The sequence below is a fragment of the Panulirus ornatus genome, chromosome 66 (genome assembly GCF_036320965.1).
Source record: "Panulirus ornatus isolate Po-2019 chromosome 66, ASM3632096v1, whole genome shotgun sequence".
NCBI classification, from domain to species: domain Eukaryota; kingdom Metazoa; phylum Arthropoda; class Malacostraca; order Decapoda; family Palinuridae; genus Panulirus; species Panulirus ornatus.
Window position 1 is genome coordinate 13440355 of NC_092289.1, and position 24860 is coordinate 13465214.

General features: G+C 50.0%; 1 protein-coding gene across 1 annotated transcript in view; it reads right to left on the minus strand.

The window, feature by feature from the left end:
• The window catches only part of LOC139746888 (serine/threonine-protein kinase PLK1-like), a 498519-nt gene that overhangs the window by 184224 nt on the left and 289435 nt on the right, over positions 1 to 24860 (minus strand). The window contains exon 2 of the mRNA XM_071658544.1: positions 3940 to 4047. Coding sequence (XP_071514645.1) covers positions 3940 to 4047 — 108 coding nt within the window. The remainder of the gene's footprint in view (positions 1 to 3939; positions 4048 to 24860) is intronic.

Consider the following 24860-nt stretch of genomic DNA (forward strand, 5'->3'; position numbering starts at 1 on the left):
CACTCACCCCTGAAGAACCACAACACTCAGCTCCTGCTGGCCAGTGTCCTTATAGCCAACTGCCTGGCTGACTGACTGGCTGACTGACTAGCTGGCTGGCTGGCTGACTGACTGACTGGCTGGCTGACTGGCTGGCTGACTGGGTAGCTGGCTGGCTGACTGACTGACTGGCTGGCTGGCTGACTGACTGGCTGCCAGACTGGGTAGCTGGCTGGCTGACTGACTGACTGGCTGCCTGACTGGCTGGCTGCCAGACTGGGTAGCTGGCTGACTGACTGACTGGCTGGCTGCCTGACTGGCTGGCTGACCGACTGACTGGCTGGCTGACTGACTGACTGGCTGCCTGACTGGCTGCCAGACTGGGTAGCTGGCTGGCTGACTGACTGACTGGCTGCCTGACTGGCTGGCTGCCAGACTGGGTAGCTGGCTGGCTGACTGACTAGCTGGCTGGCTGACTGACTGACTAGCTGGCTGACTGACTGACTGGCTGGCTGACTGGCTGGCTGGCTGCCAGACTGGGTAGCTGGCTGGCTGGCTGACTGACTGACTGGCTGCCAGACTGGGTAGCTGGCTGGCTGACTGACTGACTGGCTGCCTGACTGGCTGGCTGCCAGACTGGGTAGCTGGCTGGCTGACTGACTGGCTGGCTGCCTGACTGGCTGGCTGACCGACTGACTGGCTGGCTGACTGGCTGGCTGACCGACTGACTGGCTGGCTGACTGACTGACTGGGCAGGACCGATTCATTAAAAAAATCTAATTGTCTTATGAAAACTCTCAATGAAACTACCACACACACACACACACACACACTCACACACAGGTCTCTCTGGCGTGAAAGGATAGCGTTACTGACCATGAGTCAAGCGCGGGCCCGCTAGGGATCGGACCCGCAGTGGTTCCAATCCTAGCAGCGGCAGTCGGCCCCCAACCAATTCCTTGCTTCTCATCCTCCCCTCGCGGCCGGTGGATATGTATGGGTACCTAGCTTAGGCTGGTGTGTGTGTGTGTGTGTGTGTGTACGAGTAAAAAAAAAAAACACGGGGTCCCGGTTCGATCCTGGCTGTTGGAGGTTTGTATGTTGTATGATATATATATATATATATATATATATATATATATATATATATATATATATATATATATATATATATATATACAATCAAACAGTAATCACTACCATCCACACACGCACATAAACACACGCACGCAAGTTCATACACGCACGCACGTGCACACACGCACGCACATGCAAACACGCAAAGCCTGACATTGATCCAGCGACGAATTTACACCAAAAAATTCGTAAGCTGGCGAACGACACCGCAATGACGGGCCACGACGACAGCTTAACCAGCTAAGCTTAGCCAGGTGAGTTTAGCCAACTGAGCTGGTGTGAAGCCAGCTGAGCTTCGCCAGTCGAGTTTAGCCAGCTGAGCTTAGTTTAGCCAGTCGAGTTTAGCTAGCTGAGCTTAGTTTAGCCAGTCGAGTTTAGCTAGCTGAGCTTAGTTTAGCCAGTCGAGTTTAGCCAGCTGAGCTTAGTTTAGCCAGTCGAGTTTAGCCAGCTGAGCTTACCGTAGCTTGCCGAGTTTAGCAAAGTGAGCTTAGCCAGCTGCGTTTATGCAGCTGAGCACAAAATTACAACAGTGTAAGTGTTGACGACTTTATCTGTTCAGTAAATAATGAGGTGTGGACCAGTGGTGGGGTGGACCAGAGGTGGTGTGGACCAGTAGTGGAGTGTACCAGTAGTGATGTGGACGAGTAGTGGTGCGGACCACTGGTGGTGTGGACTAGTGGTGTGTGGACCAGAGGTGGTGTGGACCAGTAGTGGAGTGTACCAGTAGTGGTGCGGACCACTGGTGGTGTGGACCAGTGGTGTGTGGACCAGAGGTGGTGTGGACAAGTAGTGATGTGGACGAGTAGTGGTGCGGACCACCGGTGGTGTGAACCACTGGTGGTGCGGACCAGTGGTAGTGTGGACCAGTGGTGGTGTGAACCATCGGTAGTGCGGACCAATGGATACAACCTCACTCGTGAGGCCAGAGGTGGTGACGTGACTGTGGTGGGGGTGGTGTGGTTATAGTAGGGGTGGTGGTGGCGGTGTGGTGGCGCGGCCTAGCTGTGGTGGTGGTGGCGGCGGTGGCGTTAGCAAGCAGCCAGCAGCCAGCACTGCACTGCGGACCCCCAGCAGGGGCGAACGCCGCCGCCCCAGTAGGTCTTGACAATAACCACACGTTACCACACTCACGCATACCCTCCACACTCCTGACGGAGGCGCTCCACGGGACGCCCCTCTCACACGGGCCTCCGTGGTATAGTGGTTAGCTTTACTGACCCGCAATCAGCTCGGGACAGCACGGATTATAACTCTTAAGAGTTCGAATCCTGGGCGTGACAGTCGGCCTACACCCAACCAAGGTGTTCATCCTCCTTTCGAGTCTGGTCGATAAATGGGTACCTGGCTTAGGCTGATGTGTGTGTGTGTGTGTGTGTGTGTGTGTGTGTGTGTGAGCAGGGGTAAAGACACAGTACACACAGACAAGGTTAAGAGACAGAGCAACACACGAATGTAACACACTCTCCCCGTCACACACACACACACACACACACACATCCAAGCTCCTCACATCCTCATTCCTCCTTGTACCAACCCTCTGTATACTCTCTCTCTCTCTCTCTCTCTCTCTCTCTCTCTCTCTCTCTCTCTCTCTCTCTCTCTCTCTCTCTTCTCTCTCTCTCTCAAATGAACTCAGTCTTGGGAAGCGGAGAGCACAAGTGTGGTATTTCTACCCAAGCAACATGTACGTACGTACGTAAGTGCGGTGAGCGTCGCGCCCTAGTTACTGTCTCCAGGCCAAAACCTCGTCGTAGTTATGCACTCGTAGGTAGGTAAGTACTTCCTAGCCCTACGTCGTCCTAGGTACTCGCAAGGTAGGTCAAGTACTAACTAGCCCTACCTCATCGTAGGTACTCGTCAGTAGATAGGTACTCAAACTTCACTCACACACACACAGTCCCTCATGACAATGAGGCTACCTCATCACTCCCCCTAGTCTCAAGCCCCTCCCCACAACGTCCCACCCCCCCCCTTCCCTAGGGTTCCACATCTCCCTCAATGGTTCCACACCTCGCTTAATGATCCCAGACCTCCTTTAAAGGTCCCAGACCTCCCTCGGTGGTCCTAAACCTCTCTCACTGGTCCCAGACCTCCCTTAATGATCCCACACCTCCTTCAGTGGTCCAAGATCTCCCTTAATGATCCCACACCTCCCTCAGTGGTCTCAGACCTCCCTCGGTGGTCCCAGACCTCCCTTAATGATCCCACACCTCCCTCAGTGGTCTCAGACCTCCCTCAGTGGTCACAGACCTCCCTCAGAGGTCCCAGATTTCCCTTAGAGGTCGCAGACTTGCCTCAGTGGTCTCAAACCCTCTCGAGAGCCCCAGTCCTCCTCATCCAAGGCCTCAGACGACCCTCAGATCCCAGACCTCGTCCTCTCATCTCCATGTCCTCGACCCCTACCTGTAGGTGCTCTCCCTACCCAGGCAAGGCTGACCAGGTTGAGCAGTAAGCAGGGAGGGACGCAGGTAGGGAGGAAGGCAGGCGGGAGGGACGGGACGGGCAGGGAGGGACAGAGGCACGGCATGGAGGGAGGGCCAGAGGCACGCATGGAGGGAGGGCCAGAGGCAGGCAAGAAGGGAAGGACAGAGGTAGGCAGCGAGGGAGGGACAGAGGCAAGAGGGGAGGGACAGAGGCAGGCATAGAGGGATGGCCATAGGCAGGCAGGGAAGGAAGGACAGAGGCAGGCATAGAGGGATGGCCAGAGGCAGGCAGGGAAGGAAGGACAGAGGTAGGCAGGGAGGGAGGGAGGGACAAAGGCAGGCAGGGAGGGAGGGACAGAGACAAGGCAGGGAGGGAGAGAGGGACAGAGGGATGACTTACCTTCTCCTTGTGGTGAGGTTTGGTGATGCGACATTTGGGGATGATCTTCCCGGCGTACGTCTGGTTGGTGGTCAGGTCCGTCACCTCGTGCACACGCGCAAACCCGCCCTGCAACCAGACAGAGGAGAAAAAATGACATATACATATATGTATAATCAGTACTACACACAATACGTAACCATAATTATATACATCTAAAAATACTGAGATTTCTTACTGATCTGTCACTTATAGGAAAGTTATGAGAGAAATAAACATAGCCTTTATATACACAGCTTCTGGCATACTGGTGGCTGGGCATCATCATCACAGACATTATGATCACAGACACAGGATCGTCTCATGACGTCTTCTGATGGTCACATTATGATCACAGACACAGGATCGTCTCATGGCGTCTTCTGATGGTCACATTATGATCACAGACACAGGATCGTCTCATGGCGTCTTCTGATCGTCAATATGGCAGAGGCACTATAGCCTCGTTATTACAGATTCGAACACTGTGTGGACAGTGAAGTTATCAGTTGCTACCAAGTATAATCGCCCCAGGCCCCCTTTCCGTTGGAAAGAGCCCTGGAGTTACTCCAGGATCTGTTTTCTCAGGAGTTCCTGTAATGGCTCCAAGGCTACGCTTCGACCAGTAGCAAGGGAGTCATGGACTGCTTTGGAAGGATACGTTTTCTGACGAGACTGAACTCCGTCACGGTGATACAGCCTAGCCAAAAGGAGATTCCCCCCCACTCTCTGTGTAACCCCACCAATTAGCATAGTAATAAAACCACAAGCAAAAGGGGATGTCCCCACGGGGTTTGCAGAGGTGACTTGGTGGCACCAACCAACTCCTTCAAACCCACACCAAACATCTCACAGTCCACAGGTCACGTCTGGTTTTTCACTTCCCCCTCCGCTCTTAATCAATAAATAATTAAAAACGAAAAATAAACAATTTAACTTTACACCACACACACTACCACCATCTACCCAACACATTCTACCACTACCACAAGCTACCACCATCTTCCCACCACATACACAACTACGGCCATCTTCCCAACACACACTACACCCACAAACACCACAAAAATCCATAAAAAATTCTCATTTCGACCCTGACCAACACAACAACAGGAAGATCACAATACCTCGACATTCTCTCGAAAACTCTCCTTTTTCTTTTTCCTCTCTCTCCTCTCTCTTTACGTTTCAATGTTTTTAACCCTTCTCTTATTTCTTCATGCAAGGCCCCGGTCTCGAGGAGGATTTCTGTCCGTGACCAGAAACAACAAGAATATATATATATATATATATATATATATATATATATATATATATATATATATATATATATATTGCTAAGACATTGAGCACTTCCTGCTCAAATGACCTAATACACTGTCCACACACACACACACACACACACACACACACACACACACACACACACGCACACACACGCACACACACACACACACACACAGAACATCATTACCCTGTATGACCTTGAGTCTCTCCGGTGGACGTGGCCAGTTCCCTGAGCGCTGCGACGACCCCCCACAGAAGACAGATGCAACTCCTGCGGCAGGAGAGAAGGGAGGTAGGTTGATCAGACAACTAACCATCCAACAAGGTCAACGGTAGTTTATTTCAACCTCTTGAATACGACGGCGTGAACCATTAGGTATGATAGCCTTGGCCTTTGACCTGACCAAAGGCCGGGTCATCCATCATACCCAGAGGATAGTCCCAACCGTGGGATCCTACCCTAAGGTTCGTTCTGCCCACGGGGTCCAATAAGAGCCCAAGGGCATTCGGTAACACGTGATGGAAACAATCCGGAAAGCTGATGTCAAAGATGACACTAATACCAGACGTATTTAAGGAGTCCATTAATGCATCATTATAAGAATGAGGACACACAAGGGTCCAGCAGTCTGTGCTCTCTTGGACGCTAGAGGTGAGGGGACTGGAAGGTGGTGGCTCCTCAGCAGCGTACAGGATTGGCGACGCTCACTGAGGGAGCGCTGCAAACCATGGAGTGAGACATCTGTGCAGCCTCATGTTCACAGCTTCGATGATGATCATGTTATGGTGGACTGGGACGAAGGTCTTGTTGAAGTCAATGTGCGTGTGAGCCACAGAGGTCTTGCGCTACACTGCGCTGTGAGCTACAGAGGTCTTGCGCTACACTAAGTTGTGAGCCACAGAGGTCTTGAGCTACATTAAGTTGTGAGCCACAGAGGTCTTGCGCTACACTAAGTTGTGAGCTACAGAGGTCTTGCGCTACACTAAGTTGTGAGCCACAGAGGTCTTGAGCTACATTAAGTTGTGAGCCACAGAGGTCTTGCGCTACACTAAGTTGTAAGCCACAGAGGCCTTGCGCTACACTAAGTTGTGAGCCACAGAGGTCTTGCGCTACACTAAGTTGTGAGCCACAGAGGTCTTGCGCTACATTAAGTTGCCACAGATAAAGTCCAGGAACCTAACCGCCTAGCGTCTATGGGGAACCATCATCAACGGGTCCTAACTCAACGAGGCGTCGGTCGCAAGAGACTTCGAAGATGGGTCGACCAGCGAGGCATTTTCGGCTGCTGGGAAGGAAACCCTGATGATGATGATGGAGCAGAGTGGTCTGGCTGGCGTAGGGGAGAACGTGAGATGTTTCACAAGGCAATGGGGTGTAGCGAGGCGCTTTACCAATGAGACTGCTTAACCATCTAGCGTCATCAAAATTCTTATTTCTGCCGACTGGGGAGGTGTCGGATGTGGAGGGAGCTGGCTGGCTGGAAGACAGAGTGAGCCAATGTTCGGGTAGGGTGCGGTGAGGTGGATATCTATGGCACACGGTGGCGAAAAGGATGGTCAATAAGATGACCTGCTGTGAAAAGGTGTGTGTGTGTGTGTGTGTGTGTGTGTGTGTGTGTGTGTGTGTCTGTGTGTGTGTGTGTGTCTGTCTGGTCTCTCCAAAGTTATAATTGACCTTTAAGCTCTCCTAAACTGTGTGGATGGAAAGACATTTTCTTCCTTTGGCTGCATTTCTGTCTAATGGGCCATTAAAGTTATCATCATCATCATCATCGTCCGCTAAAATTATCTACAATCTGCTCGCTTCATCTTCGTCAATTTTTGTCTCCAGGTCGGATAGGAAGAGGACGACCGCTCCAGCCCCTCATGTTCATCCTCACCTTAAGAGTCGCTCACGATCCCAAAACATCCTGTAAAACTACAAAATAATCGACATCATTATGAACGACGTCATTACCCACGTCACAATACTGAATGCTCCTATATCATTAATACGACTAAGATTACTTTCAAACATTCATCATCATCAATCCTCAACGTCTGCTTTTGGGTAGCCATCTCTCCTACATTCCGAGACAGGGCCATAGCAGGGAGTTGTTTGTGCAGCTGATCTGCCTTTCTCCTTCGTGGCTACAGCCCCACAGGACAGCGCCATCTACCTCTCTGCCTGGAGTTGGGGTGGAGGGTCAGATACCCTCTGCAGGTGAGGAGGTATCGAGGGTGCGACGCCCTCGGTTCGTTCTTCGAGGGGTTGAGGAGTGTGGCGTCTCCAGTCAACCCCCTGGGACGCTAATGCTGCTCTCTCTCTCTCTCTCTCTCTCTCTCTCTCTCTCTCTCTCTCTCTCTCTCTCTCTCTCTCTCTCTGCCCCCACCACTCACTCGTCAATACGATGGACCTGCACCACCCAATCACACATCCCTTAAGACACTTGTAAAATGACATCCGCGTTGGGAGTGGGAGTAAGATTGGACCCCCTCTAAGTATTACCCTACGTCCTTGAGATTACTCACACACAGAGTGACCCATAAATCATCACCATATATTCAGTATCCTCTGAACTGAATTCAAAACAGATGTCACTCACGGACACCCCTGTATAACGCGTCTTTCTCCTCTCTGACAAAAGAGAGTCGAGTCTAGGGTAATTTGAGACGCGTCCTCAGTCAGTAATGTCGATTCCAGCTAGGGTCAATGTGGACTGGTCTAATCAAAACCATCTCATATATATGTATATACATATATATATATATATATATATATATATATATATATATATATATATATATATATATACATATCCTAGCCTAAGCCAGGCACCAATTCTATCGACCAGCCCCATAGGGCGGGATGAACAGCAGAGTTGACTGCACACCGACTGCCGCGACCGGGATTCGAATCTATGCAGGCTCGACATCGGGCGGCCCGTGAATGTGTGATGTGAGGACAGGAGACCGTCACACGTGAGAGAGAGATGAGAGAGAGAGAGAGAGAGAGAGAGAGAGAGAGAGAGAGAGAGAGAGAGAGAGAGAGAGAGAGAGAGAGAGAGAGAGACTGCTTTCGCTAGGTCTGTCTCTTTTTTCTTTTTCTTTTTTTTTTTGCTAAGTTTTCGGAAGGTTAACCTATACAGTTTCTGGTCTGGTGTGTCACGGATCTTTTTTCCTAATGGTCCTCTTCCGTGCTCAACACGGGGTTTTATAGCGTCCTCAGCTCTGCCATTTACGTTAGATAAATGAACGTGTGGCCGTTGGCGGTGATCGTCATCTGTTTCTTTCCTAACACGGCCAAGCTTTGGAACTCTTTACCTTCTCATGTTTTTTCCTGACAACCAACGACTATCATTTCGTTAGAAATAAAGTGATTCTTTTTCTTCCTTTTTCTCTATTTCCTTTTTTTTTCTTCCCTTTCTCAATGTTTTCCCTTTTTTTCTTCCTTTTCTCTATGTTTCCACTTTTTTTCTTCCTTTTCTCTATGTTTCCCCTTTTTTTCTTCCTTTTCTCTATGTTTTCCCTTTTTCTTCCTTTCCCCAATGTCTTCCCTTTTTTTCTTCCTTTTCTCTGTTTCCCCTTTTTCTCTTCCTTTTCTCTGTTTCCCCTTTTTTTCTTCCTTTCCCCAATGTTTTCCCTTTTTTTCTTCCTTTTCTCTACGTTTCCCATTTTTTCTCTTCTCTATTTTTGCCACCTTTTTCAATCATTCATTAACAGCCCGGCTTCAACGAGGGCGTCGCTCCGTGGCTGGAGTCTCCATCACGTGGCAACAACCGCTCTAGGTCCGCAAGGGAAACGATAATCCCTTCCGGGAAATGTCATGTTACTTATTATGAGAGAGATCCACACCCACCCACACACACACACACACACACACACACACACACAAACACCCACACACACACACACACACACACACCCACTGCTGTCAGTGACTTGCAAGTCTCTTTTATTAATCAGAATCTAATATATATATATATATATATATATATATATATATATATATATATATATATATATACATATATATATATATATATATATATATTAAGAATATATGGTGTGGGAGGAAAGTTGTTAGAAGCAGTGAAAAGTTTTTATCGAGGATGTAAGGCATGTGTACGTGTAGGAAGAGAGGAAAGTGATTGGTTCTCAGTGAATGTAGGTTTGCGGCAGGGGTGTGTGATGTCTCCATGGTTGTTTAATTTGTTTATGGATGGGGTTGTTAGGGAGGTAAATGCAAGAGTTTTGGAAAGAGGGGCAAGTATGAAGTCTGTTGGGGATGAGAGAGCTTGGGAAGTGAGTCAGTTGTTGTTCGCTGATGATACAGCGCTGGTGGCTGATTCATGTGAGAAACTGCAGAAGCTGGTGACTGAGTTTGGTAAAGTGTGTGGAAGAAGAAAGTTAAGAGTAAATGTGAATAAGAGCAAGGTTATTAGGTACAGTAGGGTTGAGGGTCAAGTCAATTGGGAGGTGAGTTTGAATGGAGAAAAACTGGAGGAAGTGAAGTGTTTTAGATATCTGGGAGTGGATCTGGCAGCGGATGGAACCATGGAAGCGGAAGTGGATCATAGGGTGGGGGAGGGGGCGAAAATCCTGGGAGCCTTGAAGAATGTGTGGAAGTCGAGAACATTATCTCGGAAAGCAAAAATGGGTATGTTTGAAGGAATAGTGATTCCAACAATGTTGTATGGTTGCGAGGCGTGGGCTATGGATAGAGTTGTGCGCAGGAGGATGGATGTGCTGGAAATGAGATGTTTGAGGACAATGTGTGGTGTGAGGTGGTTTGATCGAGTGAGTAACGTAAGGGTAAGAGAGATGTGTGGAAATAAAAAGAGCGTGGTTGAGAGAGCAGAAGAGGGTGTTTTGAAGTGGTTTGGGCACATGGAGAGAATGAGTGAGGAAAGATTGACCAAGAGGATATATGTGTCGGAGGTGGAGGGAACGAGGAGAAGAGGGAGACCAAATTGGAGGTGGAAAGATGGAGTGAAAAGGATTTTGTGTGATCGGGGCCTGAACATGCAGGAGGGTGAAAGGAGGGCAAGGAATAGAGTGAATTGGAGCGATGTGGTATACCGGGGTTGATGTGCTGTCAGTGGATTGAATCAAGGCATGTGAAGCGTCTGGGGTAAACCATGGAAAGCTGTGTAGGTATGTATATTTGCGTGTGTGGACGTATGTATATACATGTGTATGGGGGGGGGGGGGTTGGGCCATTTCTTTCGTCTGTTTCCTTGCGCTACCTCGCAAACGCGGGAGACAGCGACAAAGTATAATAAAATATAATAGAATAAATAATATATATATATATATATATATATATATATATATATATATATATATATATATATATATATATATACATATAAATAAAATCTAACGACCCATTACCCACGGGCTTCCAAGGCTACGCTAAGCTCAGCAGCAGAGACAAGATAGACTCTGACGATGATACAGCCTCCCTACGGAGGAATCTTGACTCGTGGTGTAATCTGCAAGCAGGCGGAGTGTCCTGTACCACCTACCTCTCTCTCTCTCTCTCTCTCTCTATATATATATATATATATATATATATATATATATATATATATATATATATATATATACAGGGGAGATAGGGGAGAAAGAATACTTCCCACGTATTCCCTGCGTGTCGTAGAAGACGACTAAAAGGGGAGGGAGCGGGGGGCTGGAAATCCTCCCCTCTTGTTTTTTTTTTTTTTAATTTTTCCAAAAGAGGGAACAGAGGAGGGGGCCAGGTGAGGATATGCCCTCAGAGGCCCAGTCCTCTGTTCTTAACGCTACTTTGCTCACGCGGGAAATGGCGAAGTTTGAAAAAAATATATATATATATATATATATATATATATATATATATATATATATATATATATATATACATATATATATATATATATATATATATATATATATATATATATATATATTATATATATATATATATATATATATATATATATATATATATATATATATATATATATATATACTCTATCCATGTACGTCTTCTGTTTGTGAGCTGGAGGCCTGAGGGTGGGTTACGGTATGTCTTCCCTCGCCGTGCACCTCGAGTCTTAATGGGATGCTTGACGTTTCCCATCCTCCTTAAAGGAATCCCTGACAACATTCCCGGGGAAGGTAGCTCACAAGCAGACTCGTAAACACATAAAATATGACTCCACGATGCAGCTTCCTGCCTCTGATGTGCTCCCCCGTTTACCCTCCCTCCCCAATCTCTTCCTCCGCCGCCTCCTCCTTCCTTCCCCTCCTCTCCCTAAACCTGGCGGTAATGTCCCTCTGCCGCCGTCTCCGCTCCTCTCCCCTCCGTGAGGGAAGCAAGCCGATCCACCTCACCGCCAGTGTAAACTTACATACACCCGAACGGAAGGTCGCGTTAGGACTTGTAAGGTACGAGACGTACACTGGAAACATTGTAGATGAGGGTGGGGTTTAGGTACATATCCCGTGTTGGGGTGTCGAGGACGAGGCTGGCTCATGAAGGCTCGAGGATCACATCAAAATGGTCAGTGGCAATCAAGGATGACCCTCTTCCATGCTGGAGGACGAGTGGTAATGCATCTCGTGCCAAGGATGATGATGCTTGGAGGTTGGAGGTCCATGACGCGGCTGCCACTGGGTTGGAGGACTAGAGTGATCCTCCTACTGGGTTAGAGGTCCATGATGACGCTCCCACTGAGTTGGAGGTCCAGGACGTGGCTATCACTGGAATGAAGGTCCAGGATGACCCTACACTGGCTTAGAGGTGGTGGATGACGATACACCCCATCATGGTGGCCGAGGATGGATGATGCTAACCCGTCCTGATGGTCAAGAATGATCCTGGCTGAGCTGTGGTCTACACGAGATGTCGGATCCTCCTCCTCCTCCTCCTGCCACGCCAGGCCAACCCGGACCAATGCCAGCCACAGCACCGGAACCCGTCCATCACCTGAGGCACTCAACACCACCACCTGATGCACTCACCATCACTCCCCACTCATTCACGAGAACACTTAACCCAACTTGACACTCACTCCTGACGAGTCGTGTTTGTTCCCTCGCCGCTCATTCCGGCCCTCCTGACCGAGACGGACCTGAGAAGAATAAGGAGGTAAAGGACACTGTCTGGTGTTCGTTCATTAGATCCCGCCTCCCTTCGAAGGAGGTGGGTATTGTAGGCGGTCTGTCTTCCGCCTCAGTCATGGTCTGTACGTCTATCTGTGTCTGTCAATTTCTGTATGTCTGTCTTTGTGTCGGAGGCGTCGGTGCGAACATGCATGCGATGTTTAACGTCAATGATCAAGAAGAACAACGGTTCTCGTGTCGACCAGACGTTTCTTGAGTTGATTGTAAAGAAAAAAAAAGGTACACGAGGCAAGAAATCCGCGCGCGTGTGTGGATTTACACTGTACCAGTCCCTCTCCAACATCCTCTTAAACAAAGGTCCCAGACACCCCGTCCCCTGCCATCACCGCAGAACTTCCTCGTCCAAAACCCGACACGTTCCGACAATCGTTCAAGCCTACATGCAGACCTAGATCACATCACGTCTTATGTACACAACCACACATATCCCAAAGTTCGTAACAGAAACACGTTTCAGATTAGATGATATAAATACTTCGCCTCATATGTCCACGACGGACATTATTCAAGCCTCCATAGCTACACAAGTTTACAGGAATTTCCCTTAAAATTATATGTCTGCCTCCTCTACTCTCACCACACTAATCAGTGTCGGATTTCTTCCATAACAGTAGACAGTCTCGAAAAGAACCAATGCTCTGTTGCTGTTCGAATTCCTTCGTATCTATAATTTCTTTGTTTGGGAGGTAAAGGACGACGCGCCCCAACCACAGGTACTAATCGCCATCTTCTACGTCGTTAAAGTGAATCAAATAATCCAGGAACTACTACTGCACCACAGTGTTACGGCTGCGTGTGGTGTGCACTGGCGTACAAGGCGAGGATGGTCGCACGTCCCCACGGCATACTAGGAGGGGTCGTGGACCCTACTCTATGCTACGAGGGGTCGTGGGTCCTACTCTATGCTACGAGGGGTCGTGGGTCCTACTCTATGCTACGAGGGGTCGTGGGTCCTACTCTATGCTACGAGGGGTCGTGGGTCCTACTCTATGCTACCAGGGGCCGTGGGCCCTACTCTATGCTTGGAGGGGTCGCGGGCCCCATGCCATGCTAGAGGGGTCGTGGGCTCCACGCCACGCTAGAGGGGTCCTGGGCCCCACGCCACGCTAGAGGGGTCCTGGGCCCACGCCACGCTAGAGGGGTCCTGGGCCCCACGCCACGCTAGAGGGGTCGCGGGGCCCCACGCCAAGTTAAAAATCAGCGACGGCATGCATGACCTTACCCCACGGCCGTATTCTGGAATTCCCCCGAGTTGTGGGGCCGTCCAGCGCCTTCCCACCCCCTGCTGAACTACTCCGCCCACGTCCCACCTCCTCCCAACCATGTCCCGATCTCGTCCAAACCACGTCTCGACCTCGTACATTGCTTCTCGACCACGTCCCAACCACGTCTCACCACTTCGCCCTGCCGCACCCTATCGCCTAACACGTCTCACCGAACCCTAACAAACCCCTGAGCTGGAACACCCAGACTAGAGTTCACCCCTCAGAGCTCCCCCTTCAGCGTCCGTAATTCCGTCAGGCGGCAGGCCGAGCATGCCAAGCCCCAACAGCTCCAGCAGCAGCAGCAGTAATTGCCTGCAAGTGAATACCATGCAACTTTTTAGATGCCATTACTCTTACCCAAGAGAGCCAGTGTGTGTGTGTGTGTGTGTGTGTGTGTGTGTGTGTGTGTGTGTGTGTGGTAGCCGAGGCGAAGAACATATGGCGGTGCAACGGAAGGGGTATGTGGTGGGTGAGGGTCAGCAGAGTGGTCGCCGGATACATACTATGTGGTGAAGGAAGGAGTTGGCTGGGGTGGTGTCTACGGCAAAGACTTGTGTGTCTATGTGGTCGGTGTTGGACCCTGTGTGTGGTGAGTGTACGTGGCTGTTCAGTGTGGTAGCTGATAGACACATGTCTCGGAAAGCAAAAGGCTGTGATGATACTGCTTGGTGGTTAAAAGGAGGCGGTGTGGTGGCGTAGAAAGACAATATGCGGTGGTGAGCTGAAGAAGCTAAGTGTGGTGGCGGCGGAGGGAGGCTGTCTGGTGGCTGGGAGTCACCGTGTGGTAGACGAGGGAGGATGGGACTGTGTGTGGTGTGTGTGTGGGGGGGGGTGGCTGAGCAAGGATCTGTAGTCAGTGGTGCACTGTCTGTTGTGGCTGAGGGCACTGCTGTACCAACAGTACCTTGGTGGCTTTAAACGAAGGTGGGATGTGTTTTATGGGTTCAGGCAGTTGGTTGTAGGGTGGAGAAGACCCAGGACCTGCCCAGCATGGGACAATAGGCCTCCTGCAATGTCCTTACTTATCATGTACTAACAAAGCCGTTGTGAACCAAAACCTGCGCTGTGAACCACAGCTGCGCAGACTGTTTTCAGGAAAGAACTATATACGTATGTCCTTTAAGGAGCCATCATTAACAACCCCTCCCCAACTCCTCTCCAATCCCAATATAGCATTGCCAGCCACACAGGACAGTGATTAGTTTTAATTGCCCACCCACCCACCCTATCCCGAACAAAGTCCTGGCACATACTTGACCTTAAAAGTCAAAAGGTCACATTGATCGTATCTAGCACAACGCGTCACTCCGTCTCCATATTGAGTATTCCAAGTTTCGCACAGATATCACCACAGATAAGAAAATTGAGGCCCAACCCACACCCCCCAAACGCAAAGGACCTTGACCTTAGAGGTTAAGGTCACAGGCGACAAAATCTGACCTTGACCTTATAGGTAAGGTCACAGTGACCTCATTACGACCCCCGGACTCTGGATGATGATCCATGTACCGTTCTGGTTTTGTAAACATTTCTTCAACTATGGGGCAGTTATGGCTCGGACGAGGGATTACTGGGGTGAGGAAGAGGAGGAGGAAGAGGAAGAGGAGAAGGAAGAGGAAGAGAGGGACATGGCACAGACAGTCACAGAGGGAGAATGAAAGAGTTTTTTTCATCTACCCATTACATTTCAACTCGTTTATCTATATATTCCTACGAGTCCACGGAGAAATGAAACACGATAAGTTCCCAAGTGCACTTTCGTGTAAGAATCACATCATCAAGGAAGATACAAGAAAGCAATATAACAGTCAGTTGATGTACAACGAAGAGGCGTGGTTATATCGGGTTCCTTCCAAACCTGTTCATTCAAATATTCGCGAAATTATTCAAGATATTTTCAACCGCACGCTGAGCTATTTCAAGGATTTTTCTCAGAGACAACTGAACCATTTCAAGGACAAATGACAAAATGAACCATTTCGAGAACTGTTAAGGAAAAAGGTGAACCATTTCCAGGAAATTTCGAGGCCAAATGGAGCCATTTCAAGGACAAAGGCCAAATTGACCCATTTCAAGGACAAACCATACAGTAATCCATTTAAAGGGCAAAGACCACACTGATCCTTTTCAAAGAAAAAGGCCATACTGATCCATTTCAAGGACAAATGCCTCACATACATTTCAAGGAAAAGGGCCTCTGATCCATTTCAAGGACAAAAGTCAAACTGATCTATTTCAAGGACAAAGGCCGCACTGATCCATTTCAAGGACAAAGGCCTCATTGATCCATTTCAAGGACAAAGGCCTCACTAATCCATTTCAAGGACTTTCCATGGAAACACTGAGCCACATCAGAAATTTGAAGCCAAAAATGTAACGATTGTTTAAGAAACTGTTTAGATCTAAACACACACAAACATCATGAGGGGGGTGTGGCGTTTCTCCTCATACAACCTCACTTGCAGGGCCAAACACACCACCATCATGAGGGGGCAATTATAGGCATAGTTATCTTCGAGACTCTCTCTCTCTCTCTCTCTCTCTCTCTCTCTCTCTCTCTCTCTCTCTCTCTCTCTCTCTCTCACACACACACACACACACAGGCTGAGATGGAAAGAATACGTTTCAACGTTTCCCCAGTCGAGTAAGATATGTGACAGGCTATATACATCCATCTATATACATCCATCGTTCAAAAACATATAATCTCATCTTTCTTAATATATGTGTGTAAACCTTCAGGTACAGCATAGGTGGGAGGAGGAATAGAAGGAATATCCCACAAAGTCGTACAGAAAAATAGCGTTAAGTTATACATGACATAAATAATCTTTCCCCGACTACCCACCACACCTCAGGGATACTAGAAAAGATGTAGAAACTGGGTATCAAGAGCTCATCCTCCTTCACTCTTACACCACTCATCGCACTACTGCACCACCCTCACCACCCTCTGCCATTGGGGATCCCTCGTCCCCGAGTTGCAGTTCGGCACCACCACAACCCCACCGAGACCCATCTAAGCTCGCACAGACCGCCACGAGAACACGAGGAGGCAGTACAGTCTGTCTCCTCAAACACCACCAGTGGACGTTTCAAACACGTCTTGGGTTCGTGTTGGTGGAACGCCGGGCCGACAAACAGAACCCATCACCGGGGCACCAAAGTTTACCAATAACTGACCCATCTCCCTGACACCCATGACATGGCGGACCTTCCCCCCTCATTTGAGTCTCATGGGACGCCCAAGTTGCTGCTCCTCCGTCCCTTGTCCTACTGGCGCCCTGGGCCTTCTTTCTACCCCTGTCGGAGCCTTAGTCCCTCTATATGTACCCCTGCTAGCGCCCTGAGCCCTCTCTCTCTCTACACCCCTGCCGATGATCTACTTCCTTTTTACTATACCCCTGCCGGCGCCCTGGTCCCTCTCTGCATACCCCCGTCGGTGCCCTGGGTCCTCTCTATGTACCCCTGTCGGCGCCCTGGTCCCTCTTTAGATATATCTATGCCGTGGCCTTGGTCCTCCTCTAGATATACCCCTGTCGACGCCCTGGTCCCCCTTTATGTACCCCTGTCGGCGCCCTGGTCCCCCTCTAGATATATCTATGCCGTGGCCCTGGTCCTTCTCTAGATATACCCTGTCGACGCCCTGGTCCCCCTCTATGTACCCCTGTCGGCGCCCTGGTCCACCCTCTAGATATATCTATGCCGTGGCACTGGTCCTCCTCTATGTACCCCTGTCGGCGCCCTGGTCCACCCTCTAGATATATCTATGCCGTGGCCCTGGTCCTCCTCTAGATATACCCCTGTCGACGCCCTTGGTCCCCCTCTATGTACCCCTGTCGGCGCCCTGGTCCCTCTCCCTGCACCCCTGTCGACACCCTGGGCCTTCTTTCTACCGTCGCTTTGGTCCACCATAACACCCGTCAGCACACCAATCACAGGCTTCCCCTTGGGTCAGCCCCTTTACACTGTGGCTCATGGAATGTTATGGAGGAAGGAGAGTCTGCCCTCAGAGGAAATGACTTTCCAGACACACCAGATTTGGAGACCTTGGTTCCACGTGGCATAGCTTACACGACAACACACTTGGCAGAGAGAACAAAATGACCACAAAAATAGGTAGTGATGAGAGAGGGGGGGAAAGATTAAAGAAGACAACAGCAAGATCAGCAACAGCAAGTAGTAGATGCAGCGGTAGTAACCGCCGAGCCAGCCAGAGGCTCCACAATCATCAGCAATTCCAAACTTTTATGCCTGGCCTGCCTTCCCTCCCTACCTACCCCTCACCCTTTTCCTCCCCATATGGATGCCACTGTGGAGAACCACCAACAACCCCCCACCTCCTCCTTCCCTCCCTCCCTCACACCGGTATTGATGCTTACATCTCATTCCAGTGAGGATGTTCATAACGTCTTCCACTAGTGAGGATAATACCAACATCTTCCAACAGCTGGGGGACGACATCTCCCACCCTTAATGATGTTACCAACATCTTCCAGCACTGAAGGTATTTCCAACATCGTCCGTGTGAGAGCACTCTTATTGTTACTATTGTTGTTCATACTCTTGTTTCCATAGCCTCCCCCCCCCCCTTCCCCTCTCCTTAGCGGTATCACTCAGATTACTGGGGCGAGAGAGAGAGAGAGAGAGAGAGAGAGAGAGAGAGAGAGAGAGAGAGAGAGAGAGAGAGAGAGAGAGAGAGAGAGAGAGCCTTTAGCTATGCTACCCTCTCATGGGCCTTGGGTCAGTGTGCGTCTTCGTAACATCGCTAGAGAAGAAATGACACACGTGTTGAGAGATACGGTGGAGGCGAGGGAGCTTGGAAAGAATGACTTCTGCTCACGTGACACCACGGGAGTGACGGAGTGAAGCATGGCACAGGCTGAGAGGCCATGAGATCATTAGAGTGTTGGAGGAGAGGAAGGTATTATGAGAAGGGCAGCGCTTAAGCATGAGGGCATGCGAAAGATGGGAGGTGGACGGAAAAGACAAAAATAGGGTTGCAAAGTGTGGTTGATGGCGCAGTCTGACTGTGAGAGGTGGCCAGAGCGCGAAGAAGTGGTTCGGGCAAATGGAGAGGATGAGCGAAGAGACTATTACAGAGGATCTGTGTGTTGACAGTAGAGGACTGAAGCGAAAGGTGAAGCCCAACGAGAACATGGAGAGGAGTAAAGGTGTTTTTTAAGGGTACTGGAGTCTAAATATTCAGGCCTACATTGGAGAGACGAATGTATTCGATATGGTATATGGGGAGCGACGTGCTATGTATGAGTTGAAAGAGGCCATATGAAAGGATTAAGTTAAACCACGATGGAGTTTAGTGAGGCTTGGCTGCGGATAGCAGACGCTGGTTTCGTTACATTATTCATGACAGCTAGGGACTGGTTGTGTGTAAATGAGGCCATTGTTCGCTTATTCCCATCGCTAATATGTATATTATCTATTCCTGTCGCTGAGGGGAATAAGGGTGGAAGAACACTACCCACGCATCTCCGGCGTGTCGCACCAGGCGAATAAGAAGGGCGGGAGCCAGGGAAAGGGAGGGTGGGTGAGGGGGGTTGGGAACCCTCTCCTCCTGTATCATCATTTCTCAAAGTGGTAGGATTTCTCCTCGGAGGCTCCTGTCTTTTATCTCACTAAAGCTAAAATGAACACACGTGTAAGTGTGTGTGTGTGTGTGTGTGTGTGTGTGTGTGTGTGTGTGTGTGTGTGTGTGTGTGTGTCCGGGGTCACACTAGCAGCTGACTGGGCCACAACAGCTGAGATGTTGACCTTGACGAAGCTCGGGTACGCCCGCCGACCCACACACTCGGCCAAGGTCTACCCTAGCACTCCAAGCCCGTCCCCCGAGGCCTCCATAGTATTCATATCCAACAAATGGCCGACACGATCCTCCTCTTATCTCACGCGAGCGTCCTCAACGTGACTCTGGGGGAAAGGAATGACATACAGCCAAGCCAAATGGGTGTTGAATTCAGCCGAGAGATGTGTTGTCTTGACCCGTCGCCTTAGAGAACCCTTGGGTACGAATCACCCATTGCCGGGGCTGTCTATAAAGCCTCCTGTCTTCTGAGGTCTATAAGCCTCGTATCGAAACATCCAAGACAACACTGTGTGCGGCAAACAATTATCCCTCCCGGTGTTTACACACGTGCAGGCACACTGCACTGATATGATCAAGGACTTGGATTAACAGTCCAAATCCCCTTTGGCAGACGGTAAACAACACAAGGTACTCACGCTGCTGGACTCTTGTGTGGTCAGCTGATGTTCCCCGCGTAATGCCGCTCGTAAAAGCATCGGCTCAACAAAGAAGAGGTTCACGGCGCCCATCAGAATCAAGACAACACCTCACAACGGAGGGATTCAGGGCGCCATCATCACCATCATCATCCAGACAAGGGTCGTACTGTCGTGATCAAGGGTCGTACTGTCGTGATCAAGGGTCGTACTGTCGTGATCAAGGGTCGTACTGTCGTGATCAAGGGTCGTACTGTCGTGATCAAGGGTCGTACTGTCGTGATCAAGGGTCGTACTGTCGTGATCAAGGGTCGTACTGTCGTGATCAAGGGTCGTACTGTCGTGATCAAGGGTCGTACTGTCGTGATCAAGGGTCGTACTGTCGTGATCAAGGGTCGTACTGTCGTGATCAAGGGTCGTACTGTCGTGATCAAGGGTCGTACTGTCGTGATCAAGGGTCGTACTGTCGTGATCAAGGGTCGTACTGTCGTGATCAAGGGTCGTACTGTCGTGATCAAGGGTCGTACTGTCGTGATCAAGGGTCGTACTGTCGTGATCAAGGGTCGTACTGTCGTGATCAAGGGTCGTACTGTCGTGATCAAGGGTCGTACTGTCGTGATCAAGGGTCGTACTGTCGTGATCAAGGGTCGTACTGTCGTGATCAAGGGTCGTACTGTCGTGATCAAGGGTCGTACTGTCGTGATCAAGGGTCGTACTGTCGTGATCAAGGGTCGTACTGTCGTGATCAAGGGTCGTACTGTCGTGATCAAGGGTCGTACTGTCGTGATCAAGGGTCGTACTGTCGTGATCAAGGGTCGTACTGTCGTGATCAAGGGTCGTACTGTCGTGATCAAGGGTCGTACTGTCGTGATCAAGGGTCGTACTGTCGTGATCAAGGGTCGTACTGTCGTGATCAAGGGTCGTACTGTCGTGATCAAGGGTCGTACTGTCGTGATCAAGGGTCGTACTGTCGTGATCAAGGGTCGTACTGTCGTGATCAAGGGTCGTACTGTCGTGATCAAGGGTCGTACTGTCGTGATCAAGGGTCGTACTGTCGTGATCAAGGGTCGTACTGTCGTGATCAAGGGTCGTACTGTCGTGATCAAGGGTCGTACTGTCGTGATCAAGGGTCGTACTGTCGTGATCAAGGGTCGTACTGTCGTGATCAAGGGTCGTACTGTCGTGATCAAGGGTCGTACTGTCGTGATCAAGGGTCGTACTGTCGTGATCAAGGGTCGTACTGTCGTGATCAAGGGTCGTACTGTCGTGATCAAGGGTCGTACTGTCGTGATCAAGGGTCGTACTGTCGTGATCAAGGGTCGTACTGTCGTGATCAAGGGTCGTACTGTCGTGATCAAGGGTCGTACTGTCGTGATCAAGGGTCGTACTGTCGTGATCAAGGGTCGTACTGTCGTGATCAAGGGTCGTACTGTCGTGATCAAGGGTCGTACTGTCGTGATCAAGGGTCGTACTGTCGTGATCAAGGGTCGTACTGTCGTGATCAAGGGTCGTACTGTCGTGATCAAGGGTCGTACTGTCGTGATCAAGGGTCGTACTGTCGTGATCAAGGGTCGTACTGTCGTGATCAAGGGTCGTACTGTCGTGATCAAGGGTCGTACTGTCGTGATCAAGGGTCGTACTGTCGTGATCAAGGGTCGTACTGTCGTGATCAAGGGTCGTACTGTCGTGATCAAGGGTCGTACTGTCGTGATCAAGGGTCGTACTGTCGTGATCAAGGGTCGTACTGTCGTGATCAAGGGTCGTACTGTCGTGATCAAGGGTCGTACTGTCGTGATCAAGGGTCGTACTGTCGTGATCAAGGGTCGTACTGTCGTGATCAAGGGTCGTACTGTCGTGATCAAGGGTCGTACTGTCGTGATCAAGGGTCGTACTGTCGTGATCAAGGGTCGTACTGTCGTGATCAAGGGTCGTACTGTCGTGATCAAGGGTCGTACTGTCGTGATCAAGGGTCGTACTGTCGTGATCAAGGGTCGTACTGTCGTGATCAAGGGTCGTACTGTCGTGATCAAGGGTCGTACTGTCGTGATCAAGGGTCGTACTGTCGTGATCAAGGGTCGTACTGTCGTGATCAAGGGTCGTACTGTCGTGATCAAGGGTCGTACTGTCGTGATCAAGGGTCGTACTGTCGTGATCAAGGGTCGTACTGTCGTGATCAAGGGTCGTACTGTCGTGATCAAGGGTCGTACTGTCGTGATCAAGGGTCGTACTGTCGTGATCAAGGGTCGTACTGTCGTGATCAAGGGTCGTACTGTCGTGATCAAGGGTCGTACTGTCGTGATCAAGGGTCGTACTGTCGTGATCAAGGGTCGTACTGTCGTGATCAAGGGTCGTACTGTCGTGATCAAGGGTCGTACTGTCGTGATCAAGGGTCGTACTGTCGTGATCAAGGGTCGTACTGTCGTGATCAAGGGTCGTACTGTCGTGATCAAGGGTCGTACTGTCGTGATCAAGGGTCGTACTGTCGTGATCAAGGGTCGTACTGTCGTGATCAAGGGTCGTACTGTCGTGATCAAGGGTCGTACTGTCGTGATCAAGGGTTGTACCATCGTCTTCGAAAGGGGTCGTACCTTTGGGCTTTAAAGGGTCGTGCCACCGTGCTCAAAGGGGTCGTACCGTGGTCGTGCCAAGGGGTTTACACCAGCAATGGAAAACACTAAGAGCGGGACGACCACAGAACAGGGGAGACGTTGATCACAATGAGAGAGAGAGAGAGAGAGAGAGAGAGAGAGAGAGAGAGAGAGAGAGAGAGAGAGAGAGAGAGAGAGAGAGAGAGAGAGAGAGAGAGAGAGAGAGAGAATTTTCTGAAATATAGCCTTAAGACAGGACTAAGGACACTATACAGCCTGGCCTCAAGATACAGAGAAGCGTGTGGGAGGAGGAGGAAGAGGAAGCGGAGAAGAGGAAGAAGAAGAGGAAGAGGAAGCGGAGGAGGAGGAGGAGGAGGCACGGAAACCTCCACGTCTTTTACCACAAACTCCGACCATGTGGGAAGGGGCCAAGGATGTTGCCATGAGCAATGTGCCCCCACCACACTCCCACACCCACCCTGGCAGAGCGGACGGGCGGGGGAGGGAAGAGAGGAGGAGGAGGAGGAGGAGCCGACGACGACAACGACGACACACGCACCCATACATGGTCACCCGCACTCACTTCTACACGACGCCGCCAGCGCCACACCCGCGAACATACACGAGCCACTTGCACCCACGCACTCGGCACCGAGAGGAGACAACGCACCCGCTGGGGAAGTCATCAACACACTTACCCACCCTCCCTCACGACACCACCTCCCTCGCTAGAGATGACAGCACTGACGCACTCACCCGATGAAGACAACACCGCACCACTGACGCACCTAACGCACTCCACCCCTCAGGACCTAGGATATCAACACACTCTTCACCCGCACCCAAACCAGTGACAACAATGACCACAGTGAAGGCTGCAGAACACACACACACACACACACACACACACACACACACACACACACACACACACACACACACACACATTGACAACACCAATTCACCTCATCACTCATGGGGCGTACACACCACACAGCAATGCCACTAGTCACCAGCACACTACTCACCATGCCCTACTAACATACCACTAGTCACCAGCACACCACTCACCATGCCCTACCAACATGCCACTAGTCACCAGTACACCAGTACATGCCACTAGCCACCAGCACATGCCATTAATCACCAGTACACCACTCGCTAGTCCTTACCAAAATGCCACTAGCCACTAGCACATGCCACTAGTCACCGGTACACCACTCGCTACTCCTTACGTACATGCCACCTCACTGGTCACCAGCACATTCAGTGGTCACCAAAAATTCACAGAGTACCAGCGATGGCCATTTTACCCCACCTCTCTAATCACCTAATAAAAAGTCACCATCAAAATATAATGGTCAGCAGTCCACAAAAGGATTACGAATACGCCTCACCACGAGCCACCATGTTCACTAAACATCCCACGGGTCACTAAGACACTCATTCTAACGTCACCAAAATCAGAACGGGACGCGAGGTGAAAAAATATATAAACCACTCCTTGGTGGCGTTATATCACTCATGGTGGCGTTATACCACCCCCTGGTGAGGTTATACCACTCCTTGGTGGCGTTATACTACTTCCTGGTGACGTTATACCACCCCTTGGTGAGGTTATACCACCCCTTGGTGAGGTTATACCACTCCTTGGTGACGATATACCACCCCTTGGTGAGGTTATACCACTCCTTGGTAACGTTATACCACTCCTTGGTGACGTTATACTACTCCTTGGTGACGTTATACTACTCCTTGGTGACGTTATACCACTCCTTGGTGACGTTATACCACTCCTTGGTAACGTTATACCACTCCTTGGTAACGTTATACCACTCCTTGGTGACGTTATACTACTCCTTGGTGACGTTATACCACTCCTTGGCAACGTTATACCACTCCTTGGTAACGTTATACCACTCCTTGGTGACGTTATACCACCGCTTGGTGACGATATACCACCCCTTGATGAGGTTATACCACTCCTTGGTAACGTTATACCACTCCTTGGTAACGTTATACCACTCCTTGGTGACGTTATACCACTCCTTAGTGACGTCAGTAACACTTTAGCAGATGCCTGGAGGAGCTTTAATCCCCCATCATCATCTTCATTCCTTCAAGCATCGAAAAGAAAGAACAGAGGAAGGAAGGAAGGAAGGAAGGAGGCAGCAGCAGGAGAAGATGAAGGAAGGAAGGAAGGAAGGAGGCAGCAGCAGGAGAAGATGAAGGAAGGAAGGAAGGAAGGAGGCAGCAGCAGGAGAAGATGAAGGAAGGAAGGAAGGAAGGAAGGAAAGGAGGCAGCAGCAGGAGAAGATGAAGGAAGGAAGGAAGGAAGGAAGGAGGCAGCAGCAGGAGAAGAGGAAGGAAG